The 22,709-nt window shown below is 42.6% G+C and overlaps 1 protein-coding gene across 1 annotated transcript; it reads left to right on the forward strand.

The window, feature by feature from the left end:
- Positions 1–1,484: 1,484 nt before the first annotated feature.
- LOC110494075 (putative G protein-coupled receptor) lies at positions 1,485–22,430 on the forward strand. Its single transcript, XM_021568772.3, has 4 exons — positions 1,485–1,915; positions 4,646–5,017; positions 17,950–18,110; positions 18,400–22,430. The coding sequence occupies exons 2-4, from the start codon at positions 4,776–4,778 to the stop codon at positions 19,299–19,301; spliced, it is 1,305 nt and encodes a 434-aa protein (XP_021424447.3). The 5' UTR covers positions 1,485–1,915; positions 4,646–4,775; the 3' UTR covers positions 19,302–22,430.
- Positions 22,431–22,709: the final 279 nt, after the last annotated feature.

Raw genomic sequence — 22,709 nt, forward strand, 5'->3', positions numbered from 1 at the left:
CTCGGAAGTTGCCAGGACCTCCGGGAAGTGTTCAGTAAGGCCCAGGCCACTTCACTTCCGCCGCACCGACCCTATGACTGCGGGATTGACCTTCTGCCAGGCACCACTCAGTCCTGGGGACGACTGTACTCTCTGTCGGGTCCGGAGACCAGGGCTATGGAGATCTACATTGAGGACTCCTTAGCTGCAAGGTTCATCCGTCCCTCTGCCTCCCCCGCCGGTGCAGGGTTCTTCTTTGTGGAGAAGGACAAAACCCTGCACCCGTGCATCGACTAAGAAAGTATTTACTAAAATAAACTGAAGTAAAAAATAAATAAATAAAATGTTAATGTAAAATAAGATTTATTTTTTATTTTTTAAATAACAAATAATTAAGGAGCAAATTTGAATCAATCAATCAAATGTATTTATAAAGCCCTTCTTACATCAGCTGATGTCACAAAGTGCTGTACAGAAACCGAGCCTAAAACCCCAAACGGCAAGCAATGCAGGTGTAGAAGCACAGTGGCTAGGAAAAACTCCCTAGAAAGGCCAGAATCTAGGAAGAAACCTAGAGAGGAACCAGGCTATGACGTGTGGCCAGTCCTCTTCTGGCTGTGCCGGGTTGAGATTATAACAGAACATGGCCAAGATGTTCAAATGTTCATAGATGACCAGCAGGGTCAAATAATAATAATCACAGTGGTTGTCGAGGGTGCAACAGGTCAGCACCTCAGGAGTAAATGTTATTTGGCTTTTCATAGCCTATCATTCAGAGTATCTCTACCGCTCCTGCTGTCTCTAGAGAGTTTAAAACAGCAGGTCTGGGACAGGTAGCACATCCGGTGAACAGGTCAGGGTTCCATAGCCGCAGGCAGAACAGTTGAAACTGGAGCAGCAACACGGCCAAGTGGACTGGGGACAACAAGGGGTCATCAGGCCAGGTAGTCCTGAGGCATGGTCCTAGGAATGATTTAAGAGTACTGTAGATTATATATATATAATATAGATTTGATTTGATTTGTGATATATTCACTCACATAGCCTTAAAAACACATTGTGCCTGTTATATACACGACTTTCCAATTCCCACTCATCTCACAATATTCAGTTTGGTCTTCACTGATGCTATTAAATTACTTTTTGCAACTGTTTTCCAAATATAATAAAACATGTTGAACCCCTAACTGTGTGTGTGTGTGTGTGTGTGTGTGTGTGTGTGTGTGTGTGTACTCTTAGGACCCAGGGGAGTCCTGGAGCGACAGGAGGAGGACAGAGAAGTGTGTGTTTAGGCTGATGCATACCATTCAAAGTGTGACAGTCACAGCCATATACTGACTGAGAGATGAGAGAAAGAGACAGTGTGGGCGGGACAATGAGGGTGGGCGTAGTTTCACAAAAGCATCCTCACCAATGATCCTCTGTTGATGATGTGATTCTAACGTTGACTGGTGCCTAGCCCCTCCCCCATCTAGCCAGCCAGCTGTGCTGTTTCTGAGTTCCCTAGTCTGCACATCACCTATCAGTCTATCGCTCCTCTACTCTGACACCAGTCCTACCCAGGAGTCCTTCCCACAGGACATCCGTCCATCAGGGATACTTATCAATTGTGGACCAGGAGCAGAAGGAGCAGAGCGCCAAGCTTTAGTGAGCCATCCTTGGTGTCAGATCTAGAGGTTGATAGGTACTGAAAGAGGTCTGGAGGGTTAGGGAAGGGTACACCTGTTGTCTTAGCATCTGTTGGCACCGACCCAGACTTCAGAGCCTTATGGCAGGCCTGGATACATAAAATACATAATGGAATTCCAGTCCACCTGGGAACAGAAAACCCCCTGGACAATCCACGTAGTTCACCCTACATAACTCAAGAGGAGTGGGAGTTGGACGGGAGGATTTTATGTTTTTATGATAAACATCCATTCACAACTCATGTCAGGTGAGTTATGATTTAATGATAAAAACATTGACTTGAATCATTTAAAACAAAAAGGTTTCTTTCCTGTGTGTGTAAGCAAGTCCAGGTTAACCAACTAAATTTGGTGCCTGAAATAAATACTATAAATACTAATAAATACCACTTTATAGTGGTGCCTATGTTGATAACACTTATTGTGTAATTTGATTTTAGATATACAATAAGAATAAGATAAGATAGCTTACATGTTGATATAAGCTTGGGTAGCCTATTATTTAGCCGGAGCTCAGTGTGTTGAGTGTGTTAGGTTCTAATTCCCAGAAGAGTAAAAACTCAACGGACATTATGAAAGCTTAAACCAAGTTACATTTTTCCCAGAGGGCCAATACAGCTGCATTAGACAAAACATGTTTCCACCAACACAAGTATATATACTCCAGTTTAGATGCACTCCTCCTTCTCTCCAATCCTTACATCTATTATTCGACAGGAAGACAAAGTAATAGGGTAATAAACCATTGTTTCTCCCTCAAGGGGATCTGACCTGACCTCAACCCCCTTGATGCCTAATCCAAAGATCTCCACCTGTATCCCCTAGCAATCCTGTGACTTCCTCCCGCCCACCCAACATTCCAAAGCCATCTGACTCCTACAGATAACCATTAACTTCTGATGTAAAAACCAGTCTCTATCACTCCTCATATACTATACCTCTGAGTATAACAATGTTCCAAGTTTAACCCAGAATCTAACTGTTGTTAATCGATGCACAACAACCTCTTAAAGACTGTTGTATTCTGATCATCAGGAGGATGTCTCACATCCAAAGAGGTGTGATTTATTTGTGGCAGATGTTTTCATTTCAATCAAATTGTACTAGATCATTCATTCAAGTCCATAATACCCTCTTGGTCTCCTGAAACTGACAGTAATTTTTTTTCAATTGTCCTGGGCTAGACATTTAAGAAAACCATACATTTTGCCAGACAAAATACTTATAATAGACTTTTATAAAAGTAATCTTCCTGAGAAAGAAGTGATATTGAACCAAATACTATTGCATGGCTTAAAATGTCCAGTTCAGAAGCCTAACTTATGCATTTAAAGGAGATGCCAAATGCTGTATGTAGGCTTGACACTAGGACAGGATGATAACGGGGACATCCTTACATAATGTACACAAAGACGTACATGCACTGACTCGTCCTTTTTGTACTGTGGATAAATCTCATTACTAACACGGCTTGCCAATCCGCCGGACGGCCACCAGAGCCGATTACAGAGGGAGAGAGCATCAGTAGAGCAGCACTAGTCTACCAGCAAGCACATGGAAATAGGACACAACAGAACAGCATGCATAGTCATAGGTTCTGGGAAACTGATGATGCTCCTTGCACAGCCGTGTTTCAGGTGACAGTGTGTGTGTGTGTGTGTGTGTGTGTGTGTGTGTGTGTGTGTGTGTGTGTGTGTGTGTGTGTGTGTGTGTGTGTGTGTGTGTGTGTGTGTGTGTGTGTGTGTGTGTGTGCGTGGGTGGGTGGGTGTGTGAGTGAGTGAAACAAGCAGGAACAGCAATACATTGAAGGTTGGGGTTTTTGTGGTTGCGTCCCTCTTATCTTCATGGCACACACATGAAGGGGAGCAGAGCATAATATGTGAGCCATGTGTGTGGGGATAAAGTTGCTTTGAAGTCACCCACACACTTGATATCACTGTCCCTCTGACATATGACAGACCTTAAAAAGGTTTAGATGCACAGCTACAGTACATAAGAAGGCACTCAATACGCACGTACAGTTCTGATAAACAGGGGCAAGTGAAATGTTAATGTGACGAGGCCTATGTTGTACATTGTTGTTACCGAAAGCTGAACACAGTGTTCATTGAACTATATTGTATTTGATAGAGATGGAGATCAAGTCTGTTCTGGTGAGAGGTTGTGTGTCTTTGATGGCCCTATGCAGGCCCTACGCAGTCAGGGTGACACTGGGCACATACTAATCAACAGTGCCAGTCCCCCGCAGCTGCATGGCTAAAACAAGCAAGCTCATTATCTTCCATTTGAAAAGGTTAGGGAACGATAGAAGGATGGAGGAGAAAAGAGAGAGGGAGAGTGTCCTCCTCTCCTCAATGAATTATTCCTATTGATCAGGTCCCTATCCTCCTATCCTCTTACGGAGAGAGAGAGAGAGGGGGGGGGGGGGGGCGAGAGAGAGAGAGAGCATCCTTTCTTTTATAAATAGTCCCACAATCCAAAGGGAAATGTTACAGATGTCATTTTCTATAGATTTAGGGTCGATAGTAGTAGACACCTGTGTCAATCAACTGTGTTGAAACTAATGGGCAGTATCAACACAGAGGGGAAAAAAATCTATGGATATTTGTGAACACAACGGATAGGCCAACAGTGAAGTGTCTACAAAATGAAAGCAAATTATATTCCTAAACAATAGAAAAATGTCACTTCCGTTGTGGATTTGATGTTAAATAGTTGTTATTATCCCTTGAGAGTATTAAGTGTGACATTGCAATAATGAAAACGGAACAGGGCTTAGCATGCAGAGATAATCTCATCATTCTCTTGCAGTGGTGAATTATGATGTCAGTGTTTGTGTTGTTTTTGCCAATGTGTATTTCAAGGTGAAATACACATTGGTCTACAAAACTTGGCTGATGATGTTTTACTGTCAATTCAGAAGTATCCCCAAAAACACAACCAGTCCATTGACGATGTCTTCCTTTTTCTTCCAACAGGGAAACGTAGTTTAACCGTTTGACTCTTAAGCAGAAGGAATCCTCTGGCTCACCACACCAGTGAAAGATGGGGGAGTCTAGGCCTAATGGAACGCTTTTTATGTCTGTTCTGGAACTCTCATTGTGAACTATGGAACACTCTGGTTCACCTCTGACCCCTGACCTCAATGATACGACAGCCAATGAGAGCCTGTGGTGGGGGCTGGGGGCGCCCCTCCCTTCAGCCCCTAGCAGACAGCTGGGCACATTGCCCAACTCCCAGACACGCTTCAAGGACCTGACAGGGATATTCTTCATGGTGACCCTGAACGTGGTGGCGCTGCTGGCTAACACAGCCGTGCTGGTGGTGGTGGTCAAAGCCCCGCACCTCAGGTACTTTGGTACTTTTTTGATTTGATTTATTTGACCATTTAAAAACATAATTCAACCACAATTGATAATCATCAAGGATAACACATAAGTGAATACAATGCGTCATCAACAAGAATAACACAAAACAGTTTTGCAACTTATTTCCGTTGTGGCCATCTTGTTTTGGCTGGCAGGCTGTTAAAAAAATACACCAGATTATAAATGCATGAAAACAGATACACTGTACATCATAAAAGGAACTTGGGTCCCCTATGACTTTCTAATGTACTGATAATGTATGCACAATCTCCTTGTTTCTATTGCGTATACTATTAAATAATTGAGTTGTATCTTCTGGAATTTATATATATATATATACATATTTATTGTACTTGTTTCACCAGACATCAGTGCTAAAGTTCAATTTGTTCTAATGAACACATACAGAAAAAAAATTCATTTCAATATATTAACATCACGTAAAATGTATTTCAAATACATGTACATACATTTGTATCTTTGCTCAAATGCATGTAATGCCTGACAATACTCCAGAAACACATGGCTATGACATCTAGTCCACAGGGTGGCCAAAGTGGTTCCTAATTCGACTTCGTAAATTACTGTAGGTCATTTTTGGGACCACCAAGCCAAAACATTGGCAGTGATATCATTTAAATTATGACGGTGTGTAAAAAAACAACTTTTGATTTCACCTCATTTTAACATTATAGTACAGTAAGTGCATCTCCCCAGGCTAATTAAATAGGCTAAGGGAGAGGTATAATTTACACAATAGTTACCCAGAGGAAAATGGGGGAGGGTCATGCTTTTTCAATTTCAGTCAGGGGGAGGGTTTAGTATTTTTAGTATTTTTTTTTGTCTAAGGGAGGGTCATGCCATTTGTAATAGATTAAATGTCATATTGCTCAGGGTCTGAGAGTTAGTTGCTTACTATAGCATTTCATGTGTGCCCAATGATGCCCCTCATCCTTATCTATAGCCTATACCAGCCTTTCTCAAACCCCAGCGCAGTTCTGTGGAGGAATGCTTGCAGGCCTGCAGCATATTTGTCTTGAATATGATGTATTTTGTGTTGTTGTGGTCTGCAGCTTATTTGACTCAAATAAATACTTGCCGTAGACCTACTTTCCCAATGCGCTGAACTATGCATGACACAGTAAGCGAATTGTGTCACCATAACTAAGTATAGCTACACAAAAAACACACACACACACACACAAGCTAACCTTGCTGTGCAACCTGCATGCTCTCTTTCTCTCTGGATTTTATTCAAATGAGACCTGCCTGCCAAAACTAGTCTCTGGGATATATCAGACTTGCCTAAGTAGCAATGCTATGAAGTTATCGAAAATCTGCAGACGTTTAGAAACAAAGTATCCACATCTCAAGCATGAACCAGATTTGTATTTTTACAAAAAAGAAAAGTCCAACCAAGCAAAAATGCTGCACAATAATTTCACAGACAATGAGAGTTTACTGAAGGTGTCTCTCGTCAGAAGGCATGGACCAAAGCGCAGCGTGATAAGTGTTCATGATATTTATTGATCAAAACACTCAAACAAAATAACAAAGTGAAAAAATTAACAGCTCTGTAAGGCAAATAAACTATACAGAAAACAACTACCCACAAAACACAGGTGGGGAAAAGGCTACCTAAGTATGATTCCCAATCAGAGACAACGATAGACAGCTGCCTCTGATTGGGAACCACACTCGGCCAAAAACAAAGAAATAGATAACATAGAAATAAAGAAACTAGAATGCCCACCCTAGTCACACCCTGGCCTAACCAAAATAGAGAATAAAGGAGGCTCTGGAGGCTTCGAACGTGGAGCCGGAACAGGTCTCACCGGACTGAGGAGACATACTGGCAGCCTAGTGAGTGGAGCTGCCACAACACGTCCTGGCTGGATACCCACTCTAGCTCGGTGAGTGTGGAGAGCCAGCGCAGGACACACTGGACCGTGGAGGCGCACCGGAAGTCTAGAGCGCAGAGCTGGCATAACTTGTCCTGGCTGGATACTCCCCTTAGCCCAGCAAGTGCGGGGAGCTGGAACAGGCTGCACTGGGCTTTGCTGGCTGAAACGGGGACACTATGCTTGGAGCTGGCGCAGGATAACCTGGGCCGAAGAGACGCACCGGAGGTCTAGAGCGCAGAGCTGGCATAACTTGTCCTGGCTGGATACCCCCCTTAGCCCAGCATGTGCGGGGAGCTGGAACAGGCCGCACTGGGCTTTGCTGGCGAACCGGGGACACTATGCGTAGAGCTGGCGCAGGATAACCTGGGCCGAAGAGACGCACCGGAGGCCAGGAACTGGCTGAATGCCCACTCTAGCACGACCACTGTGGGGAGCGCGCACCGGGCTGTGGATGCGCACTGAAGGCATGGTGCGCAGAACCGGATAGGCATGGTGCACAGGCCAGTCACTCACTCCCCACGGTAAGCACGAGGAGTTGGCTCAGGTCGGAACCCTGACTCTGCCACCCTCCCCGTGTAACCCTCCCCGTGTAACCCCCCCCCACAATTTTTTGGGGCTGCCTCTCATGCTTGCCTCGTTGCCGTGACTCCTGGTATCGCCACCATTCCTCCCTTGCTGTTTCCGCCTGTTTCCATGGCAGGGTCTAGTCCCCTGCCATAACCTCCTCCCATGTCCGTGAAGTCCTCCACTCACTCTTCTCCCGGGCCCAGGATCCTTGCTCCTCCTGGCCACGCTGCTTGGTTCTTTGGTGGTGGGTAGTTCTGTTACGTCCAACCAAAATACAGAATAAAAGCCTCTCTATGGCCAGGGCGTGTCAGAAGGCTTCATATTTCCTCTCTCATAACATTTTCCAGGCTCCTTTCACTATAGTTGAAAATATGGTCATGCCCTCAGTTGTGGATCCTTGCCAAGAGGTTTTAGACCCAACTGCTGCTACAAAGATCAGTGTAATCCCACTTTCCAATGACACTGTCACACGTAGAATCCAGGATGTGGCAGATTATGTTGAATCGCATGCAGGTTTTAGACAGAGCCCACACTTTGCAATCCAATTAGATGAGACGACTGACATTTGAAATGCACGCTTCTTGTATATACTCGCTACATGTATGAATAATTTCCTTGTTGCAAAGAGTTGCCTCAAAATACAACTGCAGGTGAAATAGTCAATGTTCTGAATGAGTACATAAAGGGTCATGAATTACATTGGGACCATTGTATCGGGATCTGTAGGCCTACCGTCGAGACAGCTGCTCAACCTATCCATGCAGGAACATGCAAGTGACATTTCCCAAGCAAATTTAAAAAATTGCTGATTTCAAGAAAAAACTGGGCATCTGGAGAGACCGAGTGTATAGAGGCATTTTTTATATGTTTTTTTTATATGCATTTTATATATATTCTCAACTCTGGCTGACGTGGGTGATGTGGCTATGGATCACATAGGTAAATTGATGGGGACACATCTAAGCAAAACTCAAGCTCAAATTCGAGGACTACCTTAAAGTTGGTTGCCAACCTCCATATAAAGTCTACGGAAGAAGAAGAAGAAGAAAGAAAAATACTCATATCTGTAGATTAATTGGCGGAGTAGAGAACACATGATTTTGGGTCTAAATTCTACAAAGATCCAGAAAAAAAGGACCTTGTGCATTTCAGGTAAAATAACAACCCAATGTTTATATGGGGCTCCCAAGTGAACAAGCGCTCTAAGGCACTGCATCTCAGTGCTAGAGGCATCACTACAGACCCTGGTTTGAGTCCAGGCTGTGTCGCAACCGGACGTGATTGGGAGTTCCATAGGGCGGTATACAATTGGCCCAGCGTCATCCGGGTTACGGTTTGGCCAGGGTAGGCCGTCATTGCAAGTAAGAATTTGTTCTTACTGACTTGCCTTGTTAAATAATATGAAATACATTAATTATTTCGCAGGACAAACTCGCTAGCAATATCAAGCTATGACGCACGTGCTTGCCCGGTCTAGTCAGCATGCCACAGCTTATCACCGGTTCTTGATGATAAACTATTGGAGCTGTCCTGTGACCAAGGCCTGCACGCTCATTTGAATGAGATGTGTCTGTCCACGTTCTGGCTGTTCAGCAGCAGAGAAGACCCGCAACTCTACAAGATGGCAGTGAAGACATAAAACCCCCTTCATTCTACCTACTTATGTAAGACCAGTGTCTCCTCTCTTGCTGCAACAAAATCAAAATATTGCAACAGACTAGCTGTTGAAAACACCTTGACACCTCTATGGTGTCCCTGGCACAAAAGCTTTGAGAAAGGCTGGCCTATAAAATGGGCTTAGGCCAAGGCTATACGAAGAGCTTGCTTGGAGAAGCACATGGCAAAGTTATATTTCATAGACTTTGCCCTGCTGAGATGGTGTATATAAAACTAGACTACAGTACATCACACACTGCAATGGATAGGCGTTCCCAATCATGAGCCCCAGCCTGCCCTGCTTTTGCTGATGTAAACCCTTTTGTGCCGCCTAACCAATGACTGTGCTCTGTACGGTGGCACTTTAGGAGGCAAGTCAATTTGTCCTAAAATGCTATATGTGCGCACAGTCTAGGCCTACTGATACCTTGTTAATCTGTAAAAATGGGAAGGAGGACCGGAGGTAAGGTTGCTATTGCAATAATTGATTTGAATAAAAAACAATGTTTCATTGCCCATAATGAAGCAATTCATCCGAGTTTTTATTGACCTCACAGTAACCCATATTCGAGTAATATACATACATTACTATGAAGTGGCAGCCGTGGCGATGGACAGCACATGGGTGCTGAAAGTAGGCTAATTTGAGAACACCTAATTAATTTAAACATTCTTCATTTTAGTTTTAATGTAGGCTACTAACAACAGGAGGGCTTTGTGTTGTAGCCCATTTCTTCCTGTTCAATAAATAAGAGGTAGGCCTACCTGTTGGACAGGCAAAATGATAGTCTACTATCCATAGATTTGGTCAGCCAGGTCCTTCAGTCATCATGCACTCCTTAAATATCTCAGTGTCAGTGAAGAGCTTGGTGTGTTAAGTTTAAACCAGGGCTTGAATTGAGGAGGTATGTGAGGGTACTGTGGCTTTTGTTAAAGTAAAGGGCTAAAAGCATAGGCCTACCCTTTGTTAACTTAAGAATTTGAAAACAAGTTTAATGGACCTGATTGTATAAAGCGATCAAAAACAACACCGCAATGCTTTACACTAAAAACAAGCTGTAAGATGCAGGGGAAAGTCACAACTCTGATGCATATGGGATATATTTGGTTTGTCTCTACGACATTCAGGCTGTGCTACAACCTTCTTTAGCTGAGGACAAGGAGACAAAAAATGTACTTTGCTTGGAAGTAATGAGTCTGTCACTAATTGACGTTAGACATTTAAACAGGCTATTAAAAACCAATTTTTTTCAATTTTTGCCTAAAATGGCATACCCAAATATAACTTCCTGTAGCTCAGGACCTGAAGCAAAGATATGCATATTCTTGATATAATTTGAAAGGAAACACTTTGAAGTTTGTGGAAATGTGAAATTAATGTAGGAGAATATAAATCATTAGATCTGGTAAAAGATCTAATCTGTCCATCATCTTTAAAACGCCAGAGAAAGGCTACAATGTATTATTACAGTTGAGGCACAATTTAGATTTTGAACACCAGATGGAACCAGTGTATGTGCAAAGTTTTAGACCACGTACAGTTCAAAATGTTGTATCACATCTGCCCAAATGTGCCTAATTGGTTTATTGATGCAATTTCAAGTACATAACTGTGCAGTCTCCTTATACAATAGCATGGTATTATTGCATTGTAATAGCTACTGTAAATTGGACAGTGCAGTTAGATTAACAAGAATGTAAGATTTCTGCCCATATTAGATATGTCTATGTCCTAATCACATTAGCGTACGTTAAACCTCTCTAGGCTAGATGGGACGCTACCGTCCCACCTGGCCAACATCCAGTGAAAGTGCAGGGTGCCAAATTCAAACTACAGGATTGTAAATATTTTACATTCTTGAAAATGCACATCCAATATGTCAAAATAAAGCTTAACTTCTTGTTAATCCAGCCACAGTGTCAGATTTCAAAAAGGCTTTACGGCGAAAGCAAACCATGCGATTATGTAAGGACAGCACCCCATCAAACAAACACAGACAATCATATTTCGCGACACAAAACTCAGAAATAACGACATAATTCATGCATTACCTTTGAAGAGCTTCTTCTGTTGGCACTCCAATATGTCCCATAAACATCACAAATGGTAGTTTTGTTTGATTAATTCTGTCGTTATATCTTCAAAATGTCCATTTATTTGGCGCGTTTGATCCAGAAAAACACTGGTTCCAACTCGCGCAACATGACTACAAAAGACCTAATAAGTTACCTGTAATCTTTGTCCAAACATTTCAAAGAACTTTCCTAATACAACTATAAGTATTTTGTAACATAAATAATCAATCAAATTTAAGATGGGATAATCTGCGTTCAATAGCGGATAAAAACAAAGTGGAGCAAGCTTTCAGGTCGCGTGCCCCAACCACAACAGTACACTAGACTCGACCCTCGTTCTGAACAGCCCTACTTCTTCATTTGTCAAAGGAAAAACATCAACCAATTTCAAAAGACTGTTGACATCCAGTGTAAGCGATAGGAACTGCAAGCAAGTGCCCTAGAAATCTAGATCCACATAGAAACTCATTGAAAAGAGAGTGACCTCAAAACAAAATATTTCTGGATGGTTTGTCCTCGGGGTTTCACCTGCCAAATAATTTCTGTTATACTCACAGACATCATTCAAACAGTTATAGAAACTTCAGAGTGTTTTCTATCCAAATATACTAATATGCATATCCTAGCTTCAGGGCCTGAGTAGCAGGCAGTTTACTTTGGGAACACTTTTCATCCAGACGTGAAAATACCGCCCCCTAGCCTAGAGAGGTTAAAACCGTCCCGCAGGGGGACAAGTATCCTGTAGAGGTTATTAATGTATTTGAGCCAACCAGTTGTGTTGTGAAAAGTTAGTGTTGGTATACAGAATATAGCCCTATTTGGTAAAATACCAAATCCATATTATGGTAAGAACAGCTCAAATAAGCAAAGAGCAACAACAGTCCACCATTACTTTAAGACTTGAAGGTCAGTCAATGTGTTGAATTTCAAGAACTTTGAGTGTCTTTTGAGTGCAGTCGTAAAGACCAACAAGCACTATGATGAAACTGACTCTCATGAGTACTGCCACAGGAAGGAAAGACCCAGTGTTGCCTCTGCTGCAGAGGATAAATTCATTAGAGTTACCATCCTCAGAAATTGCAGCCCTAGTAAATGCTTCACAGATTTCAAGTAACAGACGCATCTCAGCATCAACTGTTCAGAGAAGACAACATGAATCAGGCCTTCATAGTCGAATTGCTGCAAAGAAACAACTACTAAAGGACACCAATAATAAGAAGAGACTTGCTTGGGCCAAGAAACACGATTAATGGACATTGGACCGGTGGAAATCTGTCCTTTGGTCTGATGACCGGTGGAAGACTGTCCTTTGGTCCAAATTTGAGATTTTTCGTTCCAATCGCAGTGCCTTTGTGAGACGCAGAGTAGGTGAACGGATGATCTCTGCATGTGTGGTTCCCACCGTGACGCATGGAGGAGGAGGTGTGATAGTGTGAGGGTGATTTTCTGGTGACACTGTCAGTGATTTATTTAGAATTCAAGGCACACTTAACCAACATGGCTACCACAGCATTCTGCAGCGAAACGCCATCCCATCTGTTTTGCGCTTAGTGGGACTATCATTTGTTTTTCAACAGGACAATGACCCAAAACACCCTCAGGCTGTGTAAGGACTTTTTGAACAAGAAGGAGAGTGATGGAGTGCTGCATCAGATGACCTGGCCTCCACAATCCCCTGACCTCAACCAAAATGAGATGGTTTGAGATGAGTTGAACCACAGAGTGAAGGAAAAGCAGCCAACAAATGCTCAGTATTTGTGGGAAGTCCTTAAAGATTGTTGGAACAGCATTCCAGGTGAAGCTGGTTGAGAGAATGCTAAGATTGTGCAAAGCTGTCATCAAGGTAAAGTGTGGCTACTTTGAAGAATCTCACATATTAAATATATTTTTATTTGTTAAACACATTTTTGGTTACTACATGATTCCATATGTGTTATTTCATTGTTCTCATGAGTCATAGTTCTTCACTAGAAAAAAGTAGAAGTAAAAATAAAGAAAAATCCTTGAATGAGTAGGTGTGTCCAAACTTTTGACTGGTATTGTATATATACAGTGGGAAGAAAAAGTAAGTGAACCCTTTAGAATGACTTGGATTTCTGCATAAATTGGTCATAAAATGTTATCTGGTCTTCATCTAAGTCACAACAATAGACAAACACAGTCTGCTTAAACTAATACCACACAGGCAATTGTAATTTTTCATGTCTTTATTGAACACACCAGGTAAACATTCACAGTGCAGGTTGGAAAAAGTATGGGAACCCTTGGATTTAATAACAGGTTGACCGTCCTTTGGCAGCAATAACTTCAACCAAACATTTTCTATAGTTGCTGAACAGACCTGCACAACGGTTAGGAGGAATTTTGGACCATTCTTTTTACAAAACTGTTTCTGTTCCACAATATTCTTGGGATGTCTGGTGTGAACCGCTCTCTTGAGGTCAGGCCACAGCATCTCAATCGGGTTGAGGTCAGGACTGACTGGGCCACTCCAGAAGGCATGTTTTCGAATGTTGAAGTCATTCTGTTGATTTACTTCTGTTTTTTGGGGTTGTTGTCCTGTTGCATCACCTAACTTATGTTGAGCTTCAGTTGGCAGACAGATAGCCTTACATTCTTCTGCAAAATGTCTTGATAAACCTGGGAATTCATTTTTCCGTCGATGATTGCAAGCTGTCCAGGCTCCCTCCACCATACTTTACAGTTGGGATGAGGTTTTGATGTTGGTGTGCTGTGCCTTTTTTTTATCCACACATAGTGTTGTGTTCCATTCAAACAACACAACTTTAGTTTCATCTGTCCACAGAATATTTTGCTAGTAGCGCTGTGGAACATCCAGGTGCTCTTTTGCAAACTTCAGCAGTGGACAGCAGTGGCTTCTTCCATGGGTTCCCCCCATGAACACAATTCTTGCTTAGTGTTTTACATATTGTAGACTCATCAACAGAGAAGTTAGCATCTTCCAAAGATTTCTGTAAGTCTTTAGCTGACACTAGGATTCTTCTTAATCATTGAGCATTCTGCGCAGTCTTGCAGTCATTTTTGTAGGATGGCCAATCTTATGGAGAGTAGCAACAGTGCTCAAATTTCTCCATTTATAGACAATTTGTCTTACATTGAACTGACTTTTAGAGATACTTTTGTAACCCTTTCCAGCTTTATGCAAGGAAACAATTCTTAATCTTAGGTCTTCTGAGATCTCTTTTGTTAAAGGCATGGTTCACATCAGGCAATGCTTCTTGTGAATAGCCAACAAACATTTTGTGCATGTTTTTATGGGTGCAGTGCAGCTCTAACCAAAATCTCCAATCTCGTGTCATTGATTCAACTGCAGGTTAGTTGACTCCTGACTCCAATTAGCTTTTGGAGAAGTCATTAGCCTAGGGGTTCACATACTTTTTTCCAAACTACACTGTGAATGTTTAAATTATGTATTCAATATAGACACGAAAAATACAATAATTTGTGTGTTATTAGTTTAAACACACTGTGTTTGTCTATTGTTGTGACTTAGATGAAGATCAAATCAAAACAAACAGTGAACAATTTTAACATCAGGGGTTTAAAACGCCTTAGTGGCACCAGGGAATCCACATGTAATGCATTTTGTAAGTGATCCCAAAAATCTGGGGCATGAAATGAAAAAAGGATTTACCTAATTCCGTGGATACGCCGAGGAATCTGAAGAGTTAACCAACCCTGTGAATGGGTTTGGCATCTCATTTTTTATATGTTAGCAATGAAGTTAGGTAAGTTGGAAGCTTGTGTAGAAGGGCTTTGTAAATAAAAAGGGAGTAATAAATTGATCTACAGGACTTTAATGAGGACCAGCCAACCTTTTGATGAGGAATACAGTGGTGAGTATTAAAACTGTCACGAGTTATAAAACAAATGGCAGCTTTAAAATAGCCTGTTCGACAGTTGGGGCAATGGCATACATAACAGTGTCATCTGCATGCAGATGAATATGACACGTTTTAACAGATAGACCAACATTATTTACAGTTGAAGTTGGAAGTTTATATACACCTTAGCCAAAAACATTTAAACTCAGTTTTTCACAATTCCTGACATTTAATCCTAGTGAAACTTCCCTGTCTTAGGTCAGTTAGGATCACCAATTTATTTTAAGAATGTGAAATGTCAGAATAGATATCGAAGGCCTGGGAAAGGGTATCGAAGGCCTGGGAAAGGGTATTGAAGGCCTGGGAAAGGGTATCGAAGGCCTGGGAAAGGGTATAGAAGGCCTGGGAAAGGGTATCGAAGGCCTGGGAAAGGGTATCGCCTGGGAAAGGGTATCGAAGGCCTGGGAAAGGGTATCGAAGGCCTGGGAAAGGGTATCAAAGGCCTGGGAAAGGGTATCGCCTGGGAAAGGGTATCGAAGGCCTGGGAAAGGGTATCGAAGGCCTGGGAAATGGTATTGAAGGCCTGGGAAAGGGTATCGAAGGCCTGGGAAAGGGTATCGAAGGCCTGGGAAAGGGTATCGAAGGCCTGGGAAAGGGTATCGAAGGCCTGGGAAAGGGTATCGCCTGGGAAAGGGTATCGAAGGCCTGGGAAAGGGTATCGCCTGGGAAAGGGTATCGAAGGCCTGGGAAAGGGTATCGAAGGCCTGGGAAAGGGTATCGAAGGCCTGGGAAAGGGTATCGAAGGCCTGGGAAAGGGTATTGAAGGCCTGGGAAAGGGTATCGAAGGCCTGGGAAAGGTTATTGAAGGCCTGGGAAAGGGTATCGCCTGGGAAAGGGTATCGAAGGCCTGGGAAATGGTATCGAAGGCCTGGGAAAGGTTGATAAATAAGACAGCACAATAAATGTTTTGATCCAAGCAATTTACCACATCATCTAAAACAAGTGTAGCAGCTGTAACTGTGCCCTGTCCAGGTCTAAAACCGTATTGGTACACGTTAAGAATAGAGTGAGAAGTTAAAAGAGTTATTAGCTAAAAGTTATTCAGGGATTCTAAAACTGGAAAGGCAATACATTTTGGAAATTGGACAGTAGTTAGAAGGATCTCCTCCTTTATGTAGGGGGAGGACGTATATAGGTCAGTGGTTCTGCAATATGTGGGGCAGCAAGAAGGGATGAAGTGAATCAGACCCAATGTTTTTTTTAACATCCATCTTTAGCAAAGCACTTAGTACATCATAGACATCAAAGGGTTGAAATGAAAATAAAGTATGTGAGTCTGAGGTGACTAAAAGACTCCCTCTATGGGATTAGATTATCATTTTAAACGCGTGGCCAGCTGAAGCAGAATGGTTAATATGAAAAGCATCTCAAATTGTAAGATTTGACCACTTTTCAGAAATTGCCTGGATTACCACCACTCTCTGATACACAATTCAATAAATTTGTTGATTTAGCTTTCTTTCTTTTTTTTTTTACCAGGGATAGACACGTATTTCTGAAATGTCTGAAGGACTGCCAATCAGATGTAGAATCAGTCCGTCTAGTCTTAGCCCAAGCTACAATTCTTTCCTGTAATTCCTCAGACAATTCATGAGTAAACCAAAGATTCCATCGTTTTTTTACCCTTAGTTTTATGTACGGCACACATTTATCTGCAACATTGTTAAACAGAGTAATACAAAAATTAAGGGCCTGATCCAAGTCATTGATAGTTGACACAACCCCCCAGTCACTCAACCCCATCTCAAACACACAAAAAAATTAAAATTCCTAAAATGTATCTTTGTAGTAATGTGTGAGCGAGATTTAAATTGTATACTCATTGGAAAATATCCCATTTGCTGTCAATTAATGAGGGGCATTTGTTAGAATAATATCTAATTGAGTCAATTTGTCTAGGTATTTAAAGACGTTGTGAGTTGTTTTAGTTATCAGCTCAGTTAGATTTAGCTCAATACAAATATATTTCAACCCATCACATACTGGCATCAACCAATCTAGATTAAGATCAATCACTATCTGCAATTCTGATTAAACAGTTGGACAGTTAGACAGCAGGTCAGACAATTTGTTAAGGGCACATATGGAGGCTGAGGAAGAGCAATAAATTACCACTAATGTCAGAGTTCCACATTTAGGACTAGACCTACATTTAGGACTGGACCTTCAAAATGCTTAGGGACAGAGGTGGTGATGGATACAGACACATTTGAATTGCTCTGTATGTATACGGCGACACCCCCTCCTCTGCCAACTCTATCAGACCTAAAAATGTTATAACCTGTCAGATACACATCAGAGTCCGACATGGACTTCTTTAGCCAAGATTCAGTTATAACCAGAATGTTTGAGAAGCAAAGATTCAGTTATAACCAGAATGTTTGAGAAGCCAGAGTTACAATCAAATACATTTTAGAAATCAAACTTCTGGCATTGACATGAATCAGTCCAGTGGATAGGGTGCTGCGGGATTTCTATTACAAACATGCCATGTTCAACAGGTAACCCCTTACTAGAAAATACCATGGGGTTGGCTTGAATTGTAATAGATACCAGATTGCCTGGAACAGAACCATTAGGCCTATGCCTCGAACTATGCTTAGTTGGTGACCCCTTATTTGAAAATACCATAGGGCTAACTTGAATTGGCATAGATACAAGATTGTCTAGAACTGTACCATGGGGCCGATGCTTTGATTGAAGGGCCTGCAGTATGATGATAATGCTGATAATTTACCTGAGCGGGACTTAGGGTGTATATTGCTTCTTCTCTGGGGATTAATAAAGTTAAAATCATTCAATTCAGGAAGTTTGCCTTTGTGTGCCACCTGTGTGCGGTGGACCTGCTGTGTGCCGTGCTGCTCATGCCCTTGGGAATTGTGTCCAGCTCGCCGTACTTCGCCAGCGTGGTGTTCACAGTGCTGGAGTGCCAGGTGTACGTCTTCCTCAACGTGTTCCTCATCGCAGGTAAAGTACAAGGGACAGACACAATGTAGGGCTGCATCCTAAATGGCACACTATTCTGTATATAGTGCACTACTACTCACCAGGACTTTGGTCAAAAGTAGTGCACTATACAGTGGATGGGGTACCATTTCTGATGACTTTAAGCAATCAGTTGTTTGATTTAGATTTGTGTTTTTTATGTTCAAATATTAATCTCTCATTTTTTGTCTTCTGTTTCTTTTTATCACTTTCATTTGATTGTTGTACTGTGTGTAGCGATTTATAACATTTGATTTGATATGAATTACAGCCTCCATCTTCACCATCACGGCCATCAGCGTGGAGCGTTACTACTACATTGTCCACCCCATGCGCTACGAGGTAAAGATGACCCTGAAGCTAGCCACAGCCGTCATGGTCCTGGTCTGGGTAGCCTCAGCCCTCCTGGGGCTGGCCACTGTGTTCGGCTGGCCCAGCTACGGCAGCCTGAGCTCCATCAGCGCCGCCCACTGCTCTCTCCACTGGAGCCACAGCGGCCACCGCCGGGCCTTCTCTGTCCTCTTCACAGTGGCCTGTTTCTGCCTGCCCGCTGCAGTAATCTTTGCTGTGTACTGTAACGTCTATAAAGTGGCCCGCGTGGCGGCTAGACAGCATGGACCATTACCGTCCTGGACGGCCAGCCATCTTAAACACCGATCAGATTCCATCAGCAGCCAGACCACTATCATCACCACCCGCAACGCCCCCAGGAGGCTCCACCAAAAAAGGCCCTTTGGTGGGGGCAAGGCCGCCTTCACCCTGGTGGTCATTGTGGGCCAGTTCCTGCTCTGCTGGTTGCCTTACTTCGCCTTCCACCTGCACCTGACTATCAACAACCCACCCAAGGTCCCACCTGACCTAGAGGAGGCCGTCACCTGGCTAGCGTACTCCTCCTTTACCGTCAACCCATTTTTTTATGGGCTGCTGAACCGCCAGATCAGGGAGGAGCTGTGTAAGCTGCGGCGCTGCTACTCCACCCGGCTGGCCCTGTCCAGCGGCCACGAGGGCTCGGCCCACGAGAACTTCCTGCAGTTCCTCCAGAGAACCAGCTGTACGGTGGAGACCAGAGCCAGCTTTACCTGCACATCCAGCCCCAGGAACACCCTGGACCAGACAGCGCAGCAGACAGCTGACTTCAGGATACCTGGACAGATACCGGAGGAGTTCAATTAAAACGCCCCTGATATACTAACCTGGACCCCAGTGATATACTGTTACTGTATGGACACAAGCACCTGACTTACTGAGTTAAAACTGTTAAAACACCTTTATATCGGGCCACTGGAACCTTATTGACTTCGGTAATGGCTGCACCACAGGAATACTAGAAGCAGGAACAGCCTGGACAAGACTGGGCATACAGCTGAGTTCAGGATACCAGGGCAGATACCTGAGGATTTCAGTTAATCAACAATATTCTTAGATACATATGCCACTGGCACCTACTGTAGTTGACTGCTGTAATGGCAGTGCAAACTTCCCCAGGATCGCTGACCTAGAGCAGCAAAATTAGCCTGGGCGTAATTTCCCAGAGCCGTCGTAGCGTTAAGATCATCGCTAAGAACCTTCTTGCGATGTATCATTAGCAGCGAAGGTTTTTCCCAGAGCCTTCATTAGGAAAACTTTGCACATCTACGAGGGATCCAGACCACTTGTAGAGGAGCCAAAGTGCATCGTTGGATGCTTTTTGCCCTTCCACGTCACTTTATTCATAGAAGATCAAGATGTTTAGGCTGTCTGTCTGACTGTGACTGACAATAACTTCAGAACGAAGTTGACTACAGATACAAAGTTACCAAAGTATTAGCACATTTTACAAACAAGTGAAGGATAAAATGGTGCTTCAAATGAAAACCTGCAAATGAAAACCTGCATTAAAAGATTGATAGCCTATAACGGCCCATATAACCTATTTAAATCATATTGAAATAATTTAATGTTCAATCCCACTCAGCACAGATGGTTCAACATAATTTATTTTAAATTACGTGGAAACAACATTGATTCAATCAGTGTGTGCCCAGTGGGATCAATTTAGTTATATTTTGCCTCAATGTGTTTCATGATGTGTGACAACATTTGTACAATGATGTGCCCAATCTGTGATTCAGTGCATTATTATCGGGTAAGCATAATAAGCTGCCTCAATAGCTTATTTACAGCCATGGGTGGTAATATCTCTCTAGTAGCTGATCTGTTTTCAGTATTGTGGAATAGTTCTCATGTTAAGATATGATTTAAATGGAGAAAGCTGATTCCGAGAGCAGCGCTGCTTTTCTTTGGATCCTATCACTGTCGACACGTGGTCTAACGACGCCCTTAGCGAACATTCTCTTAAAGTGGTTGTTTAGGAAACGCAATTAAAAAGTTGGTTCGTAAATAACGATGCATCTGATGTGATCGTCATAATGCTTAAGTTACAGTACATCGCAACTGGGAAACGAGGCCCCGGTCCCAGATCTGTTTGTGCTGTCTTGACACTCCTATTGTTATGCCTGACAATGACCGTTGTTTCCACGTCATTTCAATCAAAATATTAAATGTGATGACGTTGAATCAACATGGTAAACTGATTGGTCCAATTAATGACAGGGTAGCATTTTTGGTTAATTTCACATTGAATTCACATTAGTTGACAACTTAACTAAAATGTAAGTCAAAACTAGATGTTGTACTGACATCTGTGCCCTGTGGGAGACCACATCAATGTCAGTCCAGTGGAACAACCGTACGGCCCCCTACACACTGCCCTTAAAACACACAGAGACAGGCCTCCTGAGTGGTGCAGAGGTCGAAGGCACTGCATCGCAGTGCTAGCTGTGCAACTAGAGAACCTGGTTCGAGTCTAGGCTCTGTCGCAGCTGGCCGTGACCAGGCGATGCAATGCATGCTGACACAGTTGCCAGGTGAACGGTGTTTCTTCAGACACATTGGTGTGGCTGGCTTCTGCGTTAAGCAGGCGTTCTGTCATGAAGCAGTGTGGCTTGGCTGGGTTGTGTTTCGGAGGACGCACGGCTCTCGACCCTCCGTACGGGAGTTGCAGCGACTGGACTGTAACTACCGATTGGATAACATGATAAATGGGTCAAAGAAACACACAGAGACAGCACTTCAAGGGACTACAAGTAGTGTGTTTCTTTTGATGTTTCCATTTTATTAATTTGATTGAGTTTATTGTGTTGTTGCATTCCGAGATTATACCTTAAGTGCATTAAGTCCTGAAAAATACAGTTCTCAATTATTATTTGTTCTTTCTTGCTACAACTACCACAAATTGTGGGACTAATTCTACTACCAACCATTCCAATCACCTATATTACTACTAGTATATTCTACTACCACTACTACTACAAGTACAATGTTTGAGTTGAGAGACAATACAAAATAATACTTGAATAATGTTATTTACACTGTACTATACATCCACTGTCTGAACAACTCTGAACAAATTATTTATTATTCATTCCATGTTCAATATGGTGAACATTCAACACTCTCTAAGTGTAACAGGTGAGTTATTTCTATTACACAATATCAAATGTGATAATTTAACTATTTGGTTCTCAGTTGAGGTTTAATTGCAATATTCTTAACTATGTGCAGTTTGTTTCTCACAAAACAATGTGTTATTATACACTAAGTGTACAAAACATTAGAAACACCCTCCAAATATTGAGTTGCGCCCATTTTTGCCCTCAGAACAGCCTCAATTCTTCGGGGGCATGGACTCAACAAGGTGACAAAGACGCCAATGCATCCCACAGTTGGGTCAAGTTGGCTGGATGTCCTTTGGGGTAGTGGACCATAGTTGATACACACAGGAAACTGTTGAGTATGAAAAACCCAACAGCGTTGCAGTTCTTGACACACTCAAGCCGGTGCGCCTGGCACCTGCTACAATACCCCGTTCAAAGGCACTTCAGTCTTTTGTCCTACCTATTCCCCCTCTGAGTGGCACACATACACACTCCATGTCCCAATTGTCTCAAGGCTTAAAAATACTTCTTTAACTTGTCTCATCCCATTTATCTATACTGACTGAAGTGGATTGAATAAGTGACATCAACAAGGGATCTTAGCTTTCACCCGGATTCACCTGGTCAGTCAACGTCATGGAAGGTGTTCCTAATATTTTGTGCACTCAGTGTATGTTATCATAAGTTGCATTGCATTCAATAGGCTACCTTTTACATGTGATGGCAGAGACCGCCCTATCAAAGGGGATTTCTTTCTACATGGACTAGTTGTTTTTGCTTTAACTCTGCAAATAAACTTCTGACGGAGCTGTTTGCAAGAAATTATGATTATGTTGTTCTGAAAAGCAAGTACTTTACTTCATATATATGGGAAAAAATCCATTGCTTAACAGCTCTCAAGTGGTCATCTCCAACACCTGTTTCACGTGTGTAGAGCTCGCCAGCTGAGTTAGCCATGGCTCGTTGGTCAAAGCCTATGGGGAAATGAATGAGGTTTAACACAGACTTAGGACATCTTATACGTTTTATTCTATGACATAATATCAGCCAGTTACATGACTTCTATGAATTATGAAGCATTTATGTGCTTGTTTTGATTACATAA

The sequence above is a fragment of the Oncorhynchus mykiss genome, chromosome 17 (genome assembly GCF_057628025.1).
Source record: "Oncorhynchus mykiss isolate SJ-2025 chromosome 17, ASM5762802v1, whole genome shotgun sequence".
Lineage (NCBI taxonomy): Eukaryota > Metazoa > Chordata > Actinopteri > Salmoniformes > Salmonidae > Oncorhynchus > Oncorhynchus mykiss.